General features: G+C 36.8%; 1 protein-coding gene across 2 annotated transcripts; it reads right to left on the bottom strand.

The window, feature by feature from the left end:
• Window positions 1–279: 279 nt before the first annotated feature.
• On the bottom strand, window positions 280–3,830 carry LOC121246170. Of its 2 annotated transcripts, none has more exons than XM_041144201.1 (3): window positions 3,248–3,830; window positions 2,988–3,083; window positions 280–2,209 (listed from the first exon to the last, which is right to left on the bottom strand). In XM_041144201.1, exon 3 carries the CDS (start codon window positions 2,120–2,122, stop codon window positions 452–454), a length of 1,671 nt encoding a protein of 556 aa, XP_041000135.1. In that variant the 5' UTR covers window positions 2,123–2,209; window positions 2,988–3,083; window positions 3,248–3,830; the 3' UTR covers window positions 280–451. The 2 variants fall into 2 exon arrangements, with proteins under 2 accessions (XP_041000135.1, XP_041000136.1); XM_041144202.1 differs by having other exon boundaries at window positions 280–2,202.
• Window positions 3,831–23,566: the final 19,736 nt, after the last annotated feature.

The following is a 23,566-nucleotide window of genomic DNA, read 5'->3' as shown; positions in this document are numbered from 1 at the left end:
AGTCTCTACAGAAAGTTTGATTTAATAGCATTTTGGCAGCATTCTCAGGTGAAATTTTAGGAGATGCCTGGGGTCTCATTACAAGTTTATGCGGACCTGAAACTGAGCAAAAATCTAAAAGCGATAATTCCACATGAGATCTTAACTTATACAAAAAATCCGAAAGCAATCTTTCAAAAAATGCTCGAAATAATTCCATTTTTGCAGTCAACAAGAAAATCATAGAGCAGACGATCAATCAATCAATCACCTTAGGGAAAAAGAGAGATTATAAACAAATAAAAGAACATCGATTGCATAGATTAGAAAGCTTGTGCATTTGGTTCATATCATCAACTACTTCGATCATTTCATATAGACAATGAAACAACGATTATAAACACTAACAAGAAAAAGAAAATAATAAAGGAGAACATTATTATATTTATACAAAAGACAGTTACAATTTTCTCTATTTCCTGCTAAACAAACTCTTTAGTTTTCCTCTTTCCAATCGCTCCAGCAGCTTCTTAGCCCCGGGGATGTCCATTTCTGTGAGCTTTTTGAGATATCCAATTGCTCCATATGAGATCATCAGTTTCTTGCATTTCTTACTGGAAGATAGAGATGCAAGGCAGGAAACTGCATACTTTTTTGCAGTGTTCTGTGGACTTGGGTCGAGCAGTTGCACCAGATTCGGCACACTCTTATCATCCCTCTTAACTTCTCTACAATTCTGGGAAAGGATCATCAAGCTTGAAATTGCTTGCGCAGCAACCACGCTAACACTGTTTGATTTAGCCTCAAGCATCTTGACAAGCAGAGAAATGCACCCGGCTTCACCTACCAGTCTCTTCATCTCCGTCGAGGTACAAACCCAACAAATTGCCGATGCAGCAGCTTGTTGTGCACCCAATGATCCACATTTAAGCACATGAACTAATCGGGGAAGCAAGCCAAGAGAAATCAAAATCTCCACAGAAACCGAGCCAACCAAATTCCTTAATGCCCCAACTGCAGACTCTTGGGGGAGTGGACCATCAAGATAAACCAACAGGCTCCGAACACCACCTTCTGAAACAACAGACCTCTTTAGATTGTCATTGCTGGCAGTGAGATTCTGCAAGCACTCTGCTGCATATTCTTTGGAACCCAATAAAATTCCACAATCGAGAAGATTGATCATAACCCTTATAATCCCTTCTTCGGCTAGAGTTTGTCTCACATCTGGGACAGCCGATATGTTCTTCAAAGTACAAGCAGCGGCAGCCTGTGAAACAGAATCACCAGTCCAACAGATCTCAATCAGTGGACGCACCCCACCATGCCCAACAATTGCACGAGCTGTTTCTGTTGACATAGACAATCTCTGAAGCGAAATTGTAGCCTTCTCTTTGCCCACTGAGCTACCTGACTCAACAAGCCTAATCAGAGGGGGCAGAACTCCTTCTGAGACAAGCCAATTCTCACAACTCCCAGATTCTGCTAGCAAGCAAATTACAGTGACTGTCTTCTCCCGGATACGAGGAGATGTTGCTGTAAGCAATTGAACTAAAGCAGCAATATTGCTCCGGCCGAAAACAGCCAATACATTCTTCTCTTCCTCTTTCATTACCTCAAAAAGGCTGTCAAGTGCTCTGTGTTTCGCTTCCAAGTGCCCGATCTGAAGCCGTGCCAGTAGCTCCCTAATATTGCTATGGGTTGTAGCCTCTGGCTCAGCTGATGACACAGCTACAGATGAAGGCAAAGTAGCCTCACCGAGCACTCCAGTCTTGATCAAAAGCCAACAATCCCTCAAATTCAAGTCCAACTTCCCCGACAAAGCATCCAAGTCGCTCTGCATCCTAAGCTTCCCCTCATACTTCTCCCCTACACATAAGTCAGCTAATTCAATTGCTCCCTTCAACGTCTTCAACATGGCATGCAATTGTTCCTTGCAAAGTGCATTCTTTGAGAAGCAAGGGTGAGTTGACAAGTCCGATAAACATGCTGGGATCTGCTCCAGTTTTGACATTATCATCTTCCACCTACCAGGGAACCCTTTCACTTCCCTAGCCTTATTAAGTACCACTGGAACAAGTTCTTGTGCATGAGATAACCAGTCTTCAGCAGACTGGCTGTCAGCTATACTTTCTTCCACCATGATCTCAAAGTCTGTTATCGATCAAATTTGTTGACAGAGCCGTGACGAATTGAATTAAGAGAACCGGAGAACTCTAAGGCCTGTAAACTAACAATTCAGATGAAAAAACACAAAGGAAATGATATTTGCATAAAAAAAAAATTAGAAGGTAGTGGAGCAGTTGCAATCATAAACACATGAATTATAGATTAAGTATGCAATATAAAAGTCACAGATCAAAAAGTATAAAAAAACACACAAAAAAACAAATGGGACAACATCAAGAGTTTGGAGAATCTTGTATGATCACAGAAAACTTCTTTTTCTGAAAGCAAGACCCGACCAACTAATCGAAGTACCTAAAGATGACCCACGAGTCCTTTCCACTGCTTTAGAAAGTGCTCATTAAATGCAAACAAAAAATATCAGAATATAAAAATAAAATACAATTGGAATTGATTACTCAAGGTATTGTCGATGAAAACGAAAGAAGTTACTTCTAACGGCTAGCCGTCAAATTACAAAGTCTTCGGCAGATTATTTCGTCAAATACCAAACCAGCCCCTTTAACATATTTAGTACAACCACTATCATACTAGATAGTTAGTGCTAATACTATAGTGCTTTATGTGGCGTTTTGTGGAAAGTAAAAATTAAATCTACAACTTTATGTGGGGAAAGGTTGGACTCTTAGCTGTATTCCCATTTTTCTCCCCACAAACACACAGAGACTTTCCTTTCAAGAGAAGATAGAAGTATCTATCTGCAGATGTATTCCATTGAGTGCAGTTAAATTTACTCGAAATGGAAAAACCCCACAAAAGAGGTCAAGAAAAATCAAAGCAATTAGTAAGAAAACAGTGTTTTCTTTTTATTTTTCTTTTACCTCAAATTGTCTTCAATCTCCTTAACTTTTGGGTTCTTCGACTATTAAAAGCCACCAAATCGTGCCACTCTCACTATCACTCTGCGTTAACTGGATCTGTGAGGAGAAGAACATAAAACGAGAGAAATAATGATACATAGCCCAGATATAATTCCAAAGTATCAGAAAGCAAATTAATATCGAAAAAAAATGATTAAAAAATCACTTTTTTCTGAAGTGAGCATCAAAGAAAGCAAGCAAGAACAGCTTCAAGAACCAACCTTTAAGACTCAGAAACCAAGAGACTTGTCCCTTTAACACAGAAAGCAACCCACTATAGCTTCATCGTCAAACCTCTCTCTCTCTCTCTCTCTCTCTCTCTCTGTGAAAACTGTAAGTAAGAAATGCTTGTTTGTAAAAATCAGCAAACCACCATAACGTGACTAACAAACCTCTCTCTCTCTCTCTCTCTCTCACTAAAATAGAAACAAGTAATCCTTCTAAAATCTGCAATCAAACAACAGCTGGATCTTCAAACACTCTTTCTGACACTCACTTCCCAAAAACAGTGACCCAGAAAACAGTTTCTAAGAATAAAAAAGTAACAAGAGCTCATTTTCGTTTCGTGACGAAGAAACGGACATCAAACGGTCGAAGTCATTAAAGAAACGCAAGAAAACACATGTAGAAGAATCTTCAACCTAGAAGAAGAAGAGGTAGAAGAAGCCCGTGTTTGAAAAACCCATGAAGTCTTCGACCTTTACCGGTAGAAGACACACACACAGCCTGCGTATAGTATAACAATCACAGTCAAATTCAAAAACTTCCTCACACGGACACACACACACACACACACTCTCCCTCGCTCTCTCTCTCTCTCTCTCTCTCTCCCTCGCACACTCTAGAGGAAGGAAATGTCAGACTCCGTTCCTTGGATTCTTTCGGGTGAAAAAAAAAACGCATTGTTTAACCCTGCCTTGTTTATTGAGAGACAGGGTTACTGTTTGGGACATTAAAGTAAAATGGCGAGAATGATGAAGATCGATGGATGTATCCGCCACGTGTGAGGTGGGGACGGCAAATGACGTTTCAAAGGTGGTGCTTAAGGTTGAGAAAAGATCCCACGTGCGAAGGAGACAGATTATGGTAAAGTGCGTTGCGAAGGTGACAGTAAACTGAGTATTGTCTTGTGTTTTGGACATCCCACTTTTTTTTTTTTTTTTGAGTTCATGAAGTATGAACAAAGTTTTGACGAGCCTTCGCACAATTTATTCGAGAACGAGATTATACCATAAATTTATAAATAATAATAAAATAATTTAGGTTAAAATGTTTTGAATGAAAGAAAGAAATTGAATAAATATTATAAAGTAAATTATTATTATAATATTATTTTTGTTTTAGAATTTGAAAAAATTCAATTGTGTTTTTATGTTTTGTTTATAAGTTTAAAAAAGTTGTAATAATTAGATAAAAAAATTGAAGATTTAAAATTAAAAAATGTTTATATTTGAGTGATATTTAGAAATGAAATTTTGTAATGAGATAAGATGAGGTATGTTTTTCAAATAACCCCGATTAAATTCTTCCAATTGAATAATTTTTAAAAATTATTTATATTAAAAAGGATTCGAACTTTAAATCTAGAGGATGCATACTATCAAAACTTAATTCCTAAGTATTTTGATAGCTAATTAAGCTTGAAATACTCTCGATAATTTTTTCTAAATTTTTTTTACTTATAATTATTCATAAATAGAATTCTTATTGTAAAACACATAATAATTATAAAAAAAAATAAAAAATTAGCATTGCAGATTTCTATATCAAAGATGCATTTGATATATCAATAATCAGATTTATAAGTCAATTTTTTCTATTATCATTGAATTTATCATTTTGTTAGAAAATAATGAAATCTACATTGCTATTGATAATTAATGTGATAAGAAAATACTTGTCTTTTACATTTTTTTTTTCTATTCTTGCATTTAGTACAATGTTATAATGGAGTATGATTACACTAATCAGGGAACATGATTTTATCTTCTAACCCTAATGATAGCACCCATTGAAATAAAGTGAGCATTGCTTTCTTGTTACAAATTAGGAAATGCAATCACGTGATTTTTTCACTTGACCTTATGCACAATCATTGAAGATGATTAGGCTGATAATTTCTAAGACATTCATGTTTTCTACTTCTCAAATGGACATTTTTTCACTTGAACTTATGCAGAATCATTGAAAATGATTAGGGTGATAATTTGTAATTTTTCTACCTCTCAAATGGATAGGATTGCTTGGTGTTCTGCTTTTCTCCATTTTGTATTTCCATTTTCTAAAGTCTGATTACACCACTGCTTACCAAAAATCCAACTTACACTTCTGCCAGCTAAGGAATCACTTTTAAATATAGGGAAATTATATATAAACCGAGTTACATTTCTTTCCCTTTTTGAACTATTTTGTTGTCACAAATAGAGCACAAAGGAAGCTAGGCAGGCCCCTTCAAAACACACTTGTTGCCTGTCGGCTTTGGTTAGAGGTGACAATTCGTATTTTCAGATCATGTTCACGTCGTGTCAGTCATGAACATTCGAATATATAGGTCAACTCAAACCTGACCCGTTAAGCTAAACGTGTCAAACTTTCAAACCCTAGCCCAATCCATTTAGATAACGGATTGTATCGTGTCAAATTTTAATTTTGAAAATAAAATCCAAACGGGTCAAAATGGGTTGATTTCGTGTTAAACAGGTTAACCAGTTATTGATATGTTAGCAAACCGTGTCTTAACAAGCTAATCGGTTCGGACTCCAACCCACTAATTCATGTCATATTCGTGTTGGATTTATGGGTTATGTCACATATTGCTACCCCTAATTTTGGTAGACTTACTCCAATTCTTTGGATAATCCAATTTGGAAAGAGCCACAGAATCTAGACACTACTATATTGGTACGAAGTTTTAGAACATAATGGACATTAACATTGTGTTTTTCCTTCCCAAGTTGAAGAACCAAATTCTGACCCTCTTGCTAATCTCCTCTGTATAGGAACAAGTTCTTTCTTGTGGTGGCAGTGAATGGCTACATTTTCAATAAAAATTCAAGTAACATTTACATGTCAATACAAGGTTAAACAGCCATAACTAAAACTCATAAAAAAAAATAATTGAGAAAGATATAAAACTCTCTTATCTCCCATTAACTGGGCTATCAGCTCTGTCATACTTGGGACTTCTTTTTGGTTCAGGTCTAGAACATCAATGGCCATAGTCTAGGCTAGTCCTATTCCTACAATAAGGACTTAGGGATTGCCAGTGATCATATCTTTTATTGGGAAATACATTCTGGTCTCCTCTATGTCCATTTCTTCTATCATCATTATCATCATCTTTGAACTGCATATTCCAATGAAAGGACACGATCCATGAACTTACTTATTGCATCTCGAATATTAATAAACCTAAGTTAACATAAAGTTGGTTTAAAACTAACTGTTAAGCACCCATAAAATAAGTTATAGCAAAGATTTCTCTCTGTTGGTAGTAGGTAACCTCCCATGACCCATGTTGTGTCCAAATAGATGGAGAAGACGTTATTAATTAACTCCCCACCACTATCACAACTTCAAATAAGTTAAGTGTTCATGTGAAAACTCTTTAAATAAGAATTTACGTATGTTAAATTAAGTATGTGGAAAAGTCTACGTACAAAAGATAAAAACTCTCATCTCTCTACAATTTCTTAGAAAAACCATCTAAATCTTTTAATTTTGAAGCATGAAATTTTTTAGGAGATTCTAGTAGCCTCCTAAGCGACGTAAATGTGCAAATAACAAAATGACGTGGGCTGTAAGACAAAGATCCGACCTTGTGGGAATTTTTTTCCTCGAGATAATTCGAATTAATCTTATTTAACATTGGTATCAGAGCTTATGCTGCTTGTTTTCACCAATATGAATATGATTACATGTTGTTTTAAGCTTTGAAATGAGTATAAAAATATGTAATTGATGATATGCCAATATTGTTTGTGTTTTAGATTTTTCATTAGAGTCTACATAATGACATGTTTAAGGTTGAATTATCTACATAAAAATATTTTTTATAATTTAAGAAACATGTCTCTTAAATTTAGTGAAATTTCGTTGCATATAGAAAAAAAAAATCTGAAACCCTAGTTTTTAAAGTTCCTATTTGGACCATGACTTTGGGCCAGCTTTTAACAAACTAAATATTATTTTCTGGACATACTTTTTATAGGATTAGAAATCTGGATTCATAAGCTTTAATATGACATATCATACGCTTAATTTGGACTTAATATGACTAAGTTATGACCGATTGAAAATAAATAGTCGAAATCAAACAAAACGAGTAATTTGGGTTGAGGACGAATACCATGAACAGTATTTTTTTTACTAGTCTCACTCTCGGCCACGAAGAGTGTCATCCGCCCTTGCAATTGCTATGCGTTTATGCTCAATTCACTGACAAACATACAAATTAAGATGACTGAATATTGTGTTTGGACGTCGAAAAATATCGTGAGAGGTAGATGTGATATACACTCTCCACTAGGGTACGTGAAATAGAGGCAAATCATCCTCTAGAGCCAAAATGAAGCCCACACATGTAGGAGGTGCGTGGGGGCACGTGCGACGTCTTTCGATGTCCAATTTTTGACACATGTGGCATGTGTGATCTTATGTTGGTGTCGAAAGTTGATTCATATAATTTTTGTTAGACAAAGAGCTGAAAAAATATTTTTAAATCATTTTTAAAAAAATATATATATATTTTGATAATACTGAAAAAATATTTTTAAGAAAGTTTTCATACTTCCTCAAGTCTAATTTTTCTATAGTATGTGAACATTTATATAAATTAGTTATGGATACATCTATTGAATTATTGTCAAAAACATGTTCATATTGAATATGTGTGATAAACGGTCAATTATGCGTTATTAATACTCTTAAATATCTTGGGTTAAAAGAGCTTTATGTGTTAAAATAAGAGTATTAATTAGATAATGTGATTTAACTTTGTTTGGCATGTGAAATGAACTTCTTGTCCCTAATTAATTTCAGATGGGCTCCTATAGCTTATGATGTTCCAAGTTTAATCAAGAGTTAGAGTTTATCACAAGGAGGCCATGTATAACAGCTGAAGCCCATGTATGAAGGACCCATGGACTTGTAACTAAATAACTAATTGAGGCCTAATAGATGGCCATGGGTAGAGGCAAATGAGGAACACGCCTCATGCTTATCTGCAGTGTTTTGGGAGTGGAACAAAAGAAAAAGCAGGAGCTGCTGCGCACGTTCGTGAAGCTGTAGCTAGGACGTGCAGGCGTGAAGTTGGAGGCACGGGCGTTTCGCGTGAGGGGCTATTCTTCTAATATATACTCAACTAGTTTTTATTTTTTAAAACATTGCACTATTTTTATTTTTCTTGTTTTGGTTCAGAGAGGTATTTGTCATTTTAAGGTTTATTTTCTTTGGGCCATTAAGCAATGTAATTTTAACATTGATGAAGCTGGTTGTGTGATGAAATTGCAGCTGTCTGAGATGGATGAGTTGAGGATGGATGCCTACAACAACTCTAAGTTGGCCAAAGAAAGAATGAAACTTCAATGACAAACACATCTAACGTAAGACTTTTGAACCTGATCAACAAGTATTATTGTACAATTCTCGGTTACACTTGTTCCCTGGTAAGTTAAAGTCTCGGTGGAGTGGGCCTTATGTGGTACAAACTGTTTTTCCCATAGTGCTATAGAGATAATGAATCATCTCAATGGTAAAATTTTTAAGGTTAATGGTCAAAGGCTCAAGCCTTTTATTTCTAACTTTGCACGTGAGAAATCTACTCTACATTTGCTTGATCCTAATTACTAATTTCTTAATCTGTCCATTTCTTTTCACTGTTTTCTTTTGTTCAGTCTTTATTTTTATTTTAGCTGCATTCCTTTCAAAGCTGCCCAAGTACTTCTTTTTCCTCTTTCCTTCAATTTTTCTTCAACTACTTATTTCTTTTGTTAGCTGTTTTGATCCTTAACTACTCTCTTTGTGTAAATTCTTTCATTTCTTCTACATCATTGAGGACAATGCTACAATCCAGTTGGGGGTGTGGAAGAGAATTTATTTTTCTGTTTACATGCCTTAGACATATATTGGTCCACCTTGGGGGATTGTTGGTAATGAGTTCAAAGTAAATTAAAATCCTTATTTTTTAATTTTACATACTGAAAAATGATTTGTTGAGGCCATGGAACATGTGGAGTGTAGTGCAAATCTGAGTATAGGTCAAAAGAGAGCCTTATCCATTTTATTTAGTTTTTAAACAAAGAGAAATATGTCAAAAGTTTTGCTAAAACACACAACACATGTCCAGAATGCTTAGAAAGACTACATTGAATCATTATTTGTTGATTTTCACTTTGGTTATTTGGGAATCTAATAAACTATATCCTAATGGCTTAAGAAGAAATCTGAAGTGTATTAAATGAGAAAATTGACAAGTTAGGGATCAAATTTTGAGAGTTGTAAAAAAAAAGAGAGAGGAGAGAGAAAAGAAAAGAAGCAAAATAAGAAGGTTTTCATGCATGGTTTACATTTGTGTATTAGAAAAGGTTGCCTATTACCGGAGTCCTTACTAAATAAAAGAGTATGCGCCTTTTAAAGTGTAATAGCGTGAAAGCCGCCACTACAATGGTTTTGAATTAGAGTAAGACCATATGGTTATCTCATATTAGCTGTTGTGATTGAAACTATTAATGTCTCTTGGTAGTCAATATTGGAATTCTAACCTTATTCCCATGCACCTGGAAAGCAAAATTTGTTACATTTAAGTCCCTTAGTTGATTAACAAAATGGTGTATAAATCTTCCAGTTGATACAAAAAGTCAGATTAATCTATCTCCAATGTTCTTAAACTTAACAAGTTTATTTCATGGCATGTGATTTTCCAATTTATTGGAATTATAGTTGGTAACTTCCTTTTTGTATGATCTCATTCAATTTATTTGCTAGAGACTAGCAAAAAGTCAGTTGGAGAGTGTGATAAATAGTCAATTATGCGATATTAATACTGTTAAATACCTTAAAAAGCTTTATGTGTTAAAACAAGAGTATTAATTAGATAATGTGATTTAACTTTGTTTGGCAAGTGACATGAACTTCTTGTCCCTAATTAATTTCAGATGGGCTCGTATAGCTTATGATGTTCCAAGTTTAATCAAGAGTTAGAGTTTATCACAAGGAAGCCCATGTACAAGAGCTAAAGCCCATGTATGAAGGACCCCTGGACTTGTAACTAAATAACTAATTGAGGCCTAATAGATGGCCACGGGCAGAGGCAAATGAGGAACACGCCTCATGCTTATGTGCAACGTTTTGGGAGTGGAACGAACAAAAAAGCAGGATTTGCCACACACATTCGTGGAGATGCAGCTGGGACGTGCCGGTGTGAAGTTGGAGGCACGGACGTTTCGTGAGAGGGATTCGCATGAAGCAGAGGGGCTATTCTTCGAATACATATTCAGCTAGTTTTTATTTTTTAAAACATTGCATTATTTTTATTTTTCCTACTTTGGTTCAGAGAGGGATTTTGGCATTTTAGGGTTTATTTTTTTTGGAGCATTCTGTTGTTTTATAAGGATGATCGACTAAGTTTTACAACTTAGGTTGCGGTAAACACTTTCTTTTATCTGAATTTTTGCAAGATTTCTATAGATTTCAAATTTCTTACCTTGCTTTGTTTGAGACCAAATTTTGGGATAAAAATGTTAGATAGATTCTTTGCTCTTATTTTTATTCTATTGTTGACATGAGGCACAACAGACCCTTGAATTAATCAAAGTTTCTATTACCCAAATGTTATAATGAGATTGATTGATGCTTTAGTGAGGATATTTGCACATATACTTTGAGTGTATATTGTTTATAATCTATGAGCTATTAATACCTTAATTGGGTTAATAAAAGATAAGTAGTGCCCAGAATTCTTGTAGAGTGTAGAAACAAAGGAAGCATAAAACCGTGACCCAAGTGTTTGTTAAATCATTTTTTTGGAACTGTTATTTTCAACTTTATATTAAAAATTTTGTTTGTTACTTGTAGGAATTGGAATTAAAGTTTTTCATCGTTTAGAATATTAAATTTTCAGTAGCTATTTCTTTTATGATTTTATCCATCTTTCTAAGATTTACAAAACCGAGATCCTCAAAGTACAATCATATATTTCGTTTTCATTAAATCTCTCTTTGTGAATAAATAAATATTCATTTTGTTCATTGTTTATACATACATAAAAAAAAATACAAAAAGAAAGAATTTTAAACTTCGTTTTACTTCTTCACACTTCTCATACATCATCATACTTTCCAATTTAATTTCACATATACTTTAATAATCTTTTGTCCCTGTGGAATACGATCCTAGACTTATCCTTGATACAACTTGACACTTTTATACTTGGAAGCACATTTGAGACTGAGTCAATGTGTCTCTAAATTTAATGACATATTAAACCCGTCTCATTAGTTGAGAATGTGGGTTCTCTATCCATTGAACCATCATGCATACCACTATGATTGAATATTTGAGTTCATTGGTATTATTATTAAAATTGATAGAGTTGACATTGGTAATTTGTTGGGCTCATGTATAATGTATGTATTATTTTTATGTGAATGGATAAGGTGTACCTTATAAGTATATCAATAATGTGGCATCCCTATTTATTTATTATTTTCCTAGAAAAGTTTTAGTAGGATTTTCTATAGAAATATAATATTATAAATGTAATTTTATTATTGAGACCATGTAAAAGGATGTATTTTACATCTATCGATATACTTTAAGGTCACCTTAATATGATGTACCAAATTATCAATGAAGATTTGGGTGGAGCTTATGCGCAATGTGTTTAGTGCAATGATTATAGATTTTTCATATTTGGTGAATGAATTATATGTGCATGAGTTTTGAGTATTTTTTTGAAAAAAAAAAAAAACTTCTCTATAAATTTTATTCAAAATTAATTTGATATGATATTTAGACTTATATAGTAAAAGATGATTACTTGCTTTTTGTAAAATTTTTGATCTCACTATGTAGGTAGAAATTTCATGGTCTAGTTAGATTTTGGAATAAAATTAAATGTGTTAATGTCAATCTCGCACAATGAATGTAGTGATAATACTCACTAAGAACGTAGTTGTTAACCTTACTAAAGGTAATAAACTAGATGGAATCAACTATGACATGTGGCATATTAAAATCCAATATTTGTTTAATGAACAATAGGTACTTGAAAATTTGTTCCATCTTATGATACAATCTGATAAAGGAAATACTTCCCAACATCGTCATGATATGGAATCCTATCAGGCTTGGGCAAAGAAAGACCGATGTGTGCGCTTTACCATACTTAGCAGCATGCACAATATCTTATTGAGGAATTTGATAACTGCTCAACTGCCCAAGATATATGGAACCAATTGAAAATTGCCTATGGGGAGACATCAGCTACTAGGCTTCACGCTCTCACTTTGATATTTGAGCAGTATGTTATAGATTCTAAACATACAATGACTGAGCATTTGAGGTCGATGTCTACCATTATGTGTATATCAAACGTATAAGGAAGAATTTTCTAATTTTGTCTTTGTATGTAGATGGCATCTTATTACTTAGAAATGATATGGAGATAATGGTCACCACAAAAGAGTGGTTGTCCTCTATTTTTGAGATGAATGACATGGGTGCAACAAATTATGTGTTTGGAATTTAAATTTCAAGTGATCGATCTAGAAAGCTTCTTGGTTTGTCTCAAAAAACTTACATTAAGAAAATTCTAGAACAATTTCGTATGCACAATTCCAAACCCATAAACACTCTAATTGAGAAGGGTTATACATTGAGCCTAGAACATTGTCCTAAGAATGACGAGGAAAAGAAAGAAATGGCCAGAGTTCCTAATGCAAGTGCAATTAGAAGTCTGATGTACGATATGTTGTGTACACGACCTGACATTTGTTTTAAAGTTGGATTGGTTAGTCATTATCAGAATAACCCAGGACCTATTCATTGACAAACAATTAAGAGGATTTTTCAAGACCTTCGTCGGACAACAAACCTAGCAACAAAGATGATAAAAAATTCACGATAGGTTATGCATTTATGCTTAGTGGGTGAGCTATTTCTTAGTGTAGCAATAAACAATTATGCATTGCTCTGTTCGTGATGGAGTCAGAGTACGTTGCTTATTCAGTAGCTGTATAAGAGGTTGTATGGTTGAGGAGATTTTTTCAACACCCAGATGAAGCCGTTAAGATATACAGTAATAGTATGACAACTTTGACATATGCCAAGGATCCTAAATACCATGGCAGAACCAAACACATAAATATTCATTTTCACTACATTAGAGATGTTGTTACGCGAAGTGAGATGATCCTACAACATATCTCTACAAGCAAGATGGTAGTTGATCCTCTTACAAAGGTTACTAGTAGAAATGTTTTCCAAACTCATCGAATTTGGTATATATTGTATTAAGGATACCTTACACTTTATTATATATTTGACACTATAAGTATCTATTGCAGTAAAATTATTGTATTTATCTCATATTATTAATTAATTAATACTAAGTGAAAAGCACATATTATAAAAATGTCACAGGGCAAATATCAATCCACTCATATGGATGATCACCTTGGTACTTGAATAACGAGCAAGAGTAGACAAATCGATTACTTTGGCGCTTAGAAAGCGAGCAAGTAAACATCTTAATTCTTTTGGATCATTCAAGATAAATTTAAAAAATGTCGTCTTAGTTTGGCTAAGATAAGACTTTCAAGAGTCGTGTATGAAATATTTGCACAATTTCATGAGGACTGATTAAAGTGGAATGTGAGATCTTAGGCAGACGCGAGATGAGTGAATGTGTTAAGAAACTCAAGTTAGAACGCCTTTGTGGTGACTAAGCTAATATTCCTACAACGTTTGAATGTGACAAACCCAATTAGGTGGGAGTTCCACCGTAATATATATTCCATATTGTATGTACCATGGACGACCGTATGATGGAGTGATTGGATGAGTCTCTGCTCCATCACTATGTGAGCCCTAATAGATCTATAAATAATCTATTCCTATGCCCTTGAATCTAGAATTATGTCATAAGATGAAAACTTGATATTGCTACTTTAGCATATTTTCTTAGGGCCACGAATGATACGGTCTCGCGGAACATGTTTAGGAAATCAATTAAGTCTAATTGAATTGACATGAGTGTTTAGGAAATATTGTTTGGATTCTTACTTGTTATTATATGTTTCATAGCCCAGGAGATTTTTTTTTTTTTTTTTAAATAAAGGAGGACAACACCTCCATATTTTATTAAAGAACCCTCAGTAAGGCGGAGGAATCACCATAATTACAAGAAAAAACCAATAAATCACCAAGAACTTCTCAAAAAAACTCCTAACGCCTAACGTAAGGTAAACTCATTCTATCCGTACGTATAAGCCCCTTTAATCTCCCCGGATCCACCTCCTCTCCAAAAAAATCCCAAGTTTCGCCACTAGCCCCATGTTTTGATAAAAAATCAGCAATCATATTCACTTCCCTAAACACATGTTTAAACTGAACATTAAGAGAAGAAATAATAGATTGTGCTTCCTCCCAAAAATCCCACAAATACCAATATTTACATGTTCCCGTGATAAACCAGCCCACCACCACACTAGAGTCCGACTCCACCAACACATCTCTCAGCCCCAATTGTTGACAAAGATGAAGACCATCCACAAATGCTCTACATTCAGCAATGGTATTTGTTGCTTGACCATAATAATGGGCAAAACCTCCAAGCACCCTCCCTTACATATTCCGAATCACATCGCCCCCACCACCACCACCACCACCCATCCCTGGATTACCAAGAGAGCACCCATCAACATTAAGTTTGACGGAGGAACCCAAGCAATTAACATTGGTGGTCTTAATCGAATGGGCACCACTGGACAATTTAAAGCTTCCATAATTCTCAAATCACATTCACCCATTGACTTAAAAGATCTCAACCCCCCCCCCCCCCCCAATATCTCTAAAATAAAATATTTAACCATTCGAATGATGCTCTTCCAATCATACCTTGCATCTTCCATGCGCTCCTCACATCTAACTTTTCAAAGAGCCCATGAAATGAGAATAGAAACAATACCACGGAGCCAACGTACCTGTGATGATAAAGAAGCCCGCCACTACCATACATTCACCACATCAACCCATACACGTGACCTTGGTAAATGTACATGGAACACTGCCGCAAAAAAATCCCACACTTTTCTTGGACCCTCTCCATCACAAAGCACATGATCTAAAGTCTCAACCTTATTTGCAATGCAACATTGGCACTTAGACACAGTCGGGATACCCAACTGTTGTATAACATCATCAACCGGAATTGCATTTTGACGTGCCCGCCAACAAAAAAAGGACATCTTCTTTGGCACATGCTCCTGCCATAACCATTTCTTCCAAATGCACAAGCTTCCACGAGATCTAATCAATTGCCAAGCCAACTTAGTAGAAAATCTACCATCAACTGTATACTGCCAAACCAATACATCTCTCCCTTCTCTAACCCGCAAATTTGAATGCAGAATTTTCTGCACCATTTCTTCATCCACCAAGCGTCAAACTGCCTCCAAGTTCCATCCCAAACCCTCCCATACGTTTTGTACAAGCAAGTTTGGATCACCCACAACTGGTAAAGAATGTGCAATCGGTCCCTCTCCAAGCCAATTATCAAACCAGAATTTTACAGCCCCCTCTCGAACTACCCACTTCGACCACTTAAGCATCAATGGCAATATTTCCATTATATTTTTTCAGAAAACAGAGCCTTTTACTGGTACTTCAGCCACTGCTATCAGCCCATCCCCAATGTATTTTTTCCTGAAAAAATCAGACCATAAAGAACCTCCCAAAATTAATTTCCAAGCAAACTTCCAGAATAAAGATTTTCGGACCTCCACAAGATCCCGAATACCCAACCCTCATTCCTCCGTTGGAAAACAAATATAACGCCATGAGACCCATTTTCTTTTTTTCTTCTCCACACTAGACCCCCAAAGAAAATTCGAAAAAATGCTCTTCAACTTAGTAAAAATTCCTTTAGGCAAGTCCATCACTGACAACAAATGTAGAGGCATACTAGCAAGAACATGCTTCAAAAGAATTAATTTACCTCCAAAGGAAAGTAATTTACTCTTCCAACCCGCTAATTTCTTCTGAGCCTTTGCAATAAAGGATCAAACATATTCAAAATCCTTCTTCCAACGTAAAGTGGCATCCCCAAATACACACAAGGCCAAACCCCTTCTATAAAGCCCGAAAGTTGCATCAATTGCCTCTTACGACCATAGGAGAAATTCTTTGAGAAAAAAATAGAAGACTTACTTGGATTAACAAGCTGACCCGATACACTCTCATATTTCCGAATGACCCCCATCAAATTCTTGATAGAAGCCTTACCCCCATTTGCAAAAACCAAAAGATCATCTGCGTAGAGCAAATGAGATATCCTTATTCCCCCATTCGAATTAAACGCCTTTATTTTTCCCGTCTGAAATTCATGTCGAAGCATCCGAGAAAGCAATTCTTCCAACAAAATAAATAAATATGGAGAAAGAGGGTCCCCCTGACGTAACCCCCGAGATGGCTTGAAGAAGCCCTTAGTACACCCATTTAACATTACCGAAAAAACTAGGGAAGAAATAGAATTAAAAATTAGAGACCTCCATTTTTCTGAAAAATCCAAACGCCTTAATCCCTCCAATTAACTCTATCGTAAGCCTTCGCCATATCAATCTTCATCATTACATTTCCCCATCGTCTTCCGATTCAGCCCATGAACAAGCTCTTGAGCAATAGTCATGTTCTCAAAAATACTCCGACCCAGAATAAAAGCTGCTTGTTCCGACGAAACAATTCCCCCAATAATTGGTGCCAATCTAAAAACCATGATTTTTGCCATGATTTTATAAACCACCGAACATAAGCTAATAGGCCTAAATTGACCAAACCCCTCCGGTACATCCACCTTTGGAATCAGAACAATATTAGTGGCACCAAAAAAATTTGTCAAAGGAATACCTTCAAAGAATTCTATCGCCATCTCAAAAAGATCTTGTTTCACAATCTCTCATGCAAGGATAAAAAAACTTGCCGAGAATCCATCGGGGACAGGACTACTATCTTGAGGAATAGACCATAAGGCTGCTTTCACTTCATCCATGGTTGGACTCGCACATAACAGCTCATTATGCCTATTGGTAATAGCAGGCTGCAACAAATGCAAACATTCCTCATTCACGTCAAGTGGTTCCGCTGTGAGTAAATTCTGAAAAAAAATTACAGCCGCATCATGCACTTCTTGAGCTGAGGTCAACTAAGTCCCATCACTAAGTCGCATACATTCAATCAGCTTATTCTTCTTCTTCACCCGTAAAGAGGAATGAAAAAAGGATGAGTTCGAATCTCCCTCCGATAACCATTTAATTCTCGACTTTTGACAACTCAAAATTTCCTCTCGGTTAATCCACATCAAATGCCGATGTTTGCACAAAAACAGCTCACTCTCCCTTTCTTGCGAGAACTCAACACCAAGCATTTCTTCAAGCTCCACAATTCTTGCTTCCACATTTTTAATCTCCACTTCAACTCTCCCAAAAGTTGCAATATTCCACTTCCTCAAAGCTTGCTTCAGTCGTTTCAATTTTTTACACACCCTCACCATAGCACATCCCTCCACCCTCAGATTCCAACACTCCCAGACCAACGGTAAAAAATTCTCATGTGTCCCCCACATCCTCTAAAACCAAAAATATTTAGCCACTCATTCTCTCTGTCTGCAAATAAATTAACATAGGACAATGATCCGAATAAGTTCTCGGCAAATACTCCATACTCGCATCACCAAAAATATCAAGAAACAAAGAATTTGTCAAGACCCTATCCAGTCTAGCCCAAATCCTTCTTCCCCCCAGCCGTCCATTGCACCAAGAGAATTTACACCCCCCAGCAGGGATCTCAATAAACCCACAATCTTGAATACACAAATTAAATTCCTCTCTAGCCCGAGGAGCTCGAAACAAACCCCCAACTTTCTCTTCCTCACTTCGAACAATATTAAAATCACCACCCACAAACCACGGCCCACCTTCCGCATCAAGCTCACACAAATACTCCCATAACTCCCTATGCTTCCTCTGAAAACAACTTGCATAAATTATGGACACCAACACCTTCATATTGCCACACACACACACCATCCAGACAAGACTTGATCAGCCATTGAAATAAACTCAAAATCAAAACTATCATCCCAAAACAGCCAAACTTTACCCCCAACTTCAGCATTATTCACAAAAATTGACAGACACATCCATCTCGCCCATCGCCCACATTTATTTGAAGCAAGAAACGGTTATAAAATCGCCACCATCTGAGGCCTATTTTTATTCAAAAGACACCGAAGCCTATTCTTCGACGAACAAATTCCCCTAATGTTCCATATAAGAATCTTCATAAATAATTAAAAAAAAATTTTGGACCTAGTCCTTCTCTCCATACGGCCCCACTGCTCCTTTTTCTTCACCCCCCTTAGACGTTTGAGAGGAATATCCAACTCCGAGTCCGAATCAAAACATTTATTGGCACCCTCTTCAACAGCCTCATCCGGCTCCCCCTCAGACAACGAGCACCATTTATTAATTCCCCCGTCATCTCGTGCATCCCCCACCCTCGCCAATCTAGACAACGCAAATTCAAGCACTTCATCCACCACTCGCAGCGAACTCCTAGGCGACTCTTCATCAAGATCAACTAGCATCTCCTTCACTGGCAATGAATCAGATTTTTCCTCCGAAATGTCCAACCAACTAGTCGACCTGTGTTCATCAACGGCAACATATAAATCCTTTCAGCACCATCCTTCAAATTACCACATCCCGTTCCCTCCTCAAACTGACTCTGCGAGCAAGTTGCCCCCTTAACATCAACATACAACACTCCCACCACCGACGTCTCCACCCCCCGTTTACGTTGATTAGCCTTACTCAAAATCTCTTCCCGTCGCCTAACACAAAAATGATCCTTCCCCATCCTTACTACATCATCATCAACATTTTTATTTTTATTATCCACTCCCTCTGCCCTCCCTGCTACCTTCCCTGCCTCATTAATATTTTTACTCCCCACTGCTTTCCACACCTTTTTCTCCCTCTCTCTTTCATCCCCCTTTTGGCCATCCTTCCCAACACCCGTTGTAGATACACGATGTTGACGCCCACATCGACTCTCCTCATGCCCCTGCTTCCTATACAGTGAACAAAATAGAGGAATCCCCTCATAAACAACCTCCTGGCGATGACTGGAAGGCATACCCGGAACACCCAACCAGAAACCAATCTTCAACTGTTTAGATACATCCAGCTCAACACAAATGCGCGCCGCCTCAGGCCTAGTGACACACGCAGTTGCATTGTCACGTTTCAGATATCTCCCAAATCCACCCCCAATTGTTCTCAGTATAGACTCATGAAAGAAATTTGGTGGCAAACCTGGAACCAACGGCGAATCTTCTTCCTCGACAAAATCCGGTGTCCATTGGTATACTCTATACGGTGCTCCTGTGATCTCTGAGTTTCCCCGAGCCATTACCGAGATAAAATCCTCCTCGTTGGATAACCAAATAAGTATATTCCGAGGGTTCTTCAATTGTCCCACCACTGGCATTGCTCTCAACCCCCAACGAGATTTTATGAATCCTCGAACGTAATCTAGCGAGGGCCTTCGTCTCAAGAATCTCAATACCACCGAAAATCGGAAGGGCTCGGCCGATTTATTGATCTCTGCTCGGGAAAATAGGAAGAACATTTCTCCATCTACAAATTTTGGGTCTCTGAATGCGATCTCAACCTCAGGAAGCATCTGAGGTCGATCCATGACCACATCTACGAAATCCCTACCTCCACTGAGTACAGCACCCACCCTCTTCTCCAATCTCGTCATCACTCGCTGCTCAGCATCACCATCCTGCCCCCCCCCCTCGCGCAGCCGAGGGGCCTACGTCTAACATTCACAACCCTAATCCCCTATCAAGGTTGAGAGAGAATTAAATTGTGTGCCACGTCAGCTATTATACCATCCAGGAGATTATATCGTTTTGACTTGATTTAATCATCGGCATACTATATAATGTGAGGTCAAGAATTGCTTTGAGTTTTAAACTCGTGAGCGATTAAAGACCTTTGACCTAATGAGATCAAATACTCAGGGACATAGACAAGATGTTATGAATGATGTACTATGTTAGTAAGATAGTGATTTAATATAGTACTCCTACCATTTGCCTTCTTGTTAGGTCGCACGTTTTATTTCTGTATGAGAGATAATTGATTGAGAGATCGGAAGGAGACTATTAATGGGCATAGCACCCATAGTGGACAAGTGGGAGATGTTGGTAGTGGGTAACCCCCTATGGCCCATGTTGTGTCCACATGGATAAGGAAGTTATTAATTAACTCTCCACCACTACCACAACTTCAAAGAAGTTAATTAACTTTCCATGTGAAAAATCTTTAAATAAGAATTTACGTACATTAAATTAAGTATGTGAAAAAGTCTACGTACAAAAGAGAAAAACTATCTTCTCTCTCTACAATTTCCTAAAGAAACCATCTAGATTTCTTGATCTTGAAGCGTGAAATTTTCTAGGAGACTCTAGTAGCATCCTAGCTAAACAACGTAGATGTGTAAATAACAAAGTGACGTGGACTGTAAGATGGGCAAAGATCCTGCCTTGTGGGAATTCCATTCCTTAAGGTAATTTGAATTAACACTCAAAAGTAACTCTACTGAGTCTTGGTAAGAACTTCTTAATCAAGGACAGTGGAAAGCGTACACAATGTAGAATTTTCTAAAGGAAAATACAACCTCATGTTTGTTGCATCTAATGCTTTTGTAGCATCCTCCTATGACTTAAACTGAACAAATGAAAAATCCCTTCTAATCCTTATGTTCAATATTTTCCCATATGGATCGAAGTGCCTCTATAGTAGGGCTATGCATATAATCTGATAAACTGCTAAGTCCGATTAAAATAATCCAACCCGACCCAACTTTTAGCAGGTTTCATCCTTTTAGATCTCCAACCCGACTAGTAGTGGGTCTGTGTTTTCGATGTCAACCCGTTTGACTATAAAAGCATACTTATCTTCAATTTTCAAACCTTAGCCACCCAAATCCGGATGAGAACCCTGCCTCCCATCTAAAACTCGCCGATCAATTTGTACACAAGGTTGCCTTCATTGGACAAGGCGTCTATGTATAGGATAGTCGCATGGCAGAGCTTATTCAGGTCGCAAGATACAGGTAGGAGTAGAGTCTTGGTACGGGTTTTGCGGGCGAGAAAGGAGCATGGGATTGGAGAGTAGGAAGAAGATAGAAGTGGATTGAATATGAACTGGAAGTTTGGATTTTTTTTACAATGAAGCCAAGAGAGTTCACACTCGTGTCGAGGACCATGGTAACGCTCTGTGGGGGCAAACCTACGATTAGTGAGACTGTTAGGGTCACATTGTGGTGGAAAGGGAGTTTGTTTGGAGGTCTTCAAGCAGAACATGGTGAGAGCAGCGTCTGGGCTTTGAGGGGCAATATGACTATTTCATGTGTTGCAAAAACAGAGTGCTGTTGCAGAAACAGAGTGACTGTTTCATGATGAATAATCGCAGAAGAAGAAGGAGAAGCAACGATTGAAGAAAGCCCATGGTGGAAGAAATATCGAACAAAGAATCACCATTTCTAGTCCAATTTAATAACCTTTACTTGCTCCAATAAATACCTTTTCCCAAGCCAAGAGTTGTTTTGGAGAAGATATTGAGCAGTTTTGAGTCCGCCAATGTTTTGAGTCCAATATTTAGTGGGTCTAATATGGTTATTTCAATCCAGTAATTAGTGGGTTTGAACTTGTTTCGTTTTCGAGAAAATGTAAAGGGGCAGGAAGCAGTAATGACAGTATTTTTCTTGTTCATAATATTTTTCTTTGTTTTCTTTAAATCTCGGCATTTCTGTAGAGATCAGCATAATAAAAATTGTAGATAAGATTGAAAGTTGAAATTTGATTAGGGGGGAAATTGGTATTCAATTAAAAAATAAAATGGGTGTAAGGCTCCCTACCCAGATGAAGAAGAAAAACATTCAATATTTTCAATTTTATATTAAAAATAAAAAATAAAATTATAAAACATAAAAATCGAATCATACGGGTTCAGCCCGATTTTATTTTAGATGGGTCAAATCGGGTAGGTTTGATGATTAAAAAACAAAACAATTTCGGGTTGGGTCGGGCAGAGAACTAATCATGGCAGGGCAGGTTGCAGGCCTACTCTACAGGTCCCTTGTCCTGGTATAACTTGATCAATATAAATGACAAATAGGGTTTTTTTATGGCTACGTATTAGCCGAAGATCTTGATCCGCCAATATACCTTCTCAATATTATTTTTAACCCCATGATTAAGATTGATGGCTTCATTAATCGAGCTGTGGAAAATCCACAGACCAAGGACAAGTACTCCCTAAACTTGTAAGGAGAGTAATACACTGTATATTTCCATTTTTTTTATTTGTTTCTTCATTTTCTTTGAATTTTTTGTGGCCGTGGATCGAAGAGTTAATTATATATGACCATGCATGGACATTATAAAAAGGATTAAAATTCAGGCAGATCGAATGTTCCAATAGTAAATTTAGAAATTTAGATCTTAAAATAGAAATTTCCCAATAGTACTCAAGGAGTCATGTCGATCTGTTAAAAAAAAAGAAAAAAAAAAAACCTAAAACACTTTGGCCTCCTTTCTTTCTAAGGGAAGTCTCAACGGAATAGACAAAGGTAAAAATAAAGTCATTTAGCTATTACAGATGAAAAGCTGGTTGTAATGGATTAGGCAAAGTCACGCTGACTGACTTTTAGCTACAGTATTTCTAAAAATAAAGTCAAATTTGCTTGTAACTGTTCAAAGAGCAAATGTTTATTTTATTATTTGTTTAGAACTCTCTCTCCTCTTTATATTTTCTCATGCAACCACCATCGGTTTCTTTCCCTCGAAATTTTTTTTCCCACTTTTCACTTCTCTGCTTCCTTTCATCATTTCACCTCGTGAAATTGTAGAAGGATCAAGGAGCTAGCGGAGAACATCAAAGGGAGGTGAACCACCAGGGACGCTACCGCACCACCCTCTCCTCTCTCTATCTCTGATCCCGTGTGGTCTCTTCCTCTCCCAATTCCAAGTATTTCATCTTCCTCCCACAAGTAATTATCTCCCCATCTGCTTCCCTCTCTCTCTTAAAATTTGTGTGCAGATGAACTTGATCTTGTTTATTAATTTATCATTTGTTATATGGAGAGAATGTTAGGACCGAGGAATTTGGGACTTACCATCTATGAAGATCTTTTTGAGGTTTATTGGGGGGGTTTTAGGGTCTGATTTGGGGCTTACCATCTGCACG

Source organism: Juglans microcarpa x Juglans regia, chromosome 1S (genome assembly GCF_004785595.1).
Source record: "Juglans microcarpa x Juglans regia isolate MS1-56 chromosome 1S, Jm3101_v1.0, whole genome shotgun sequence".
NCBI classification, from domain to species: domain Eukaryota; kingdom Viridiplantae; phylum Streptophyta; class Magnoliopsida; order Fagales; family Juglandaceae; genus Juglans; species Juglans microcarpa x Juglans regia.
This window is presented reverse-complemented; position numbering and strand designations above follow the sequence as displayed.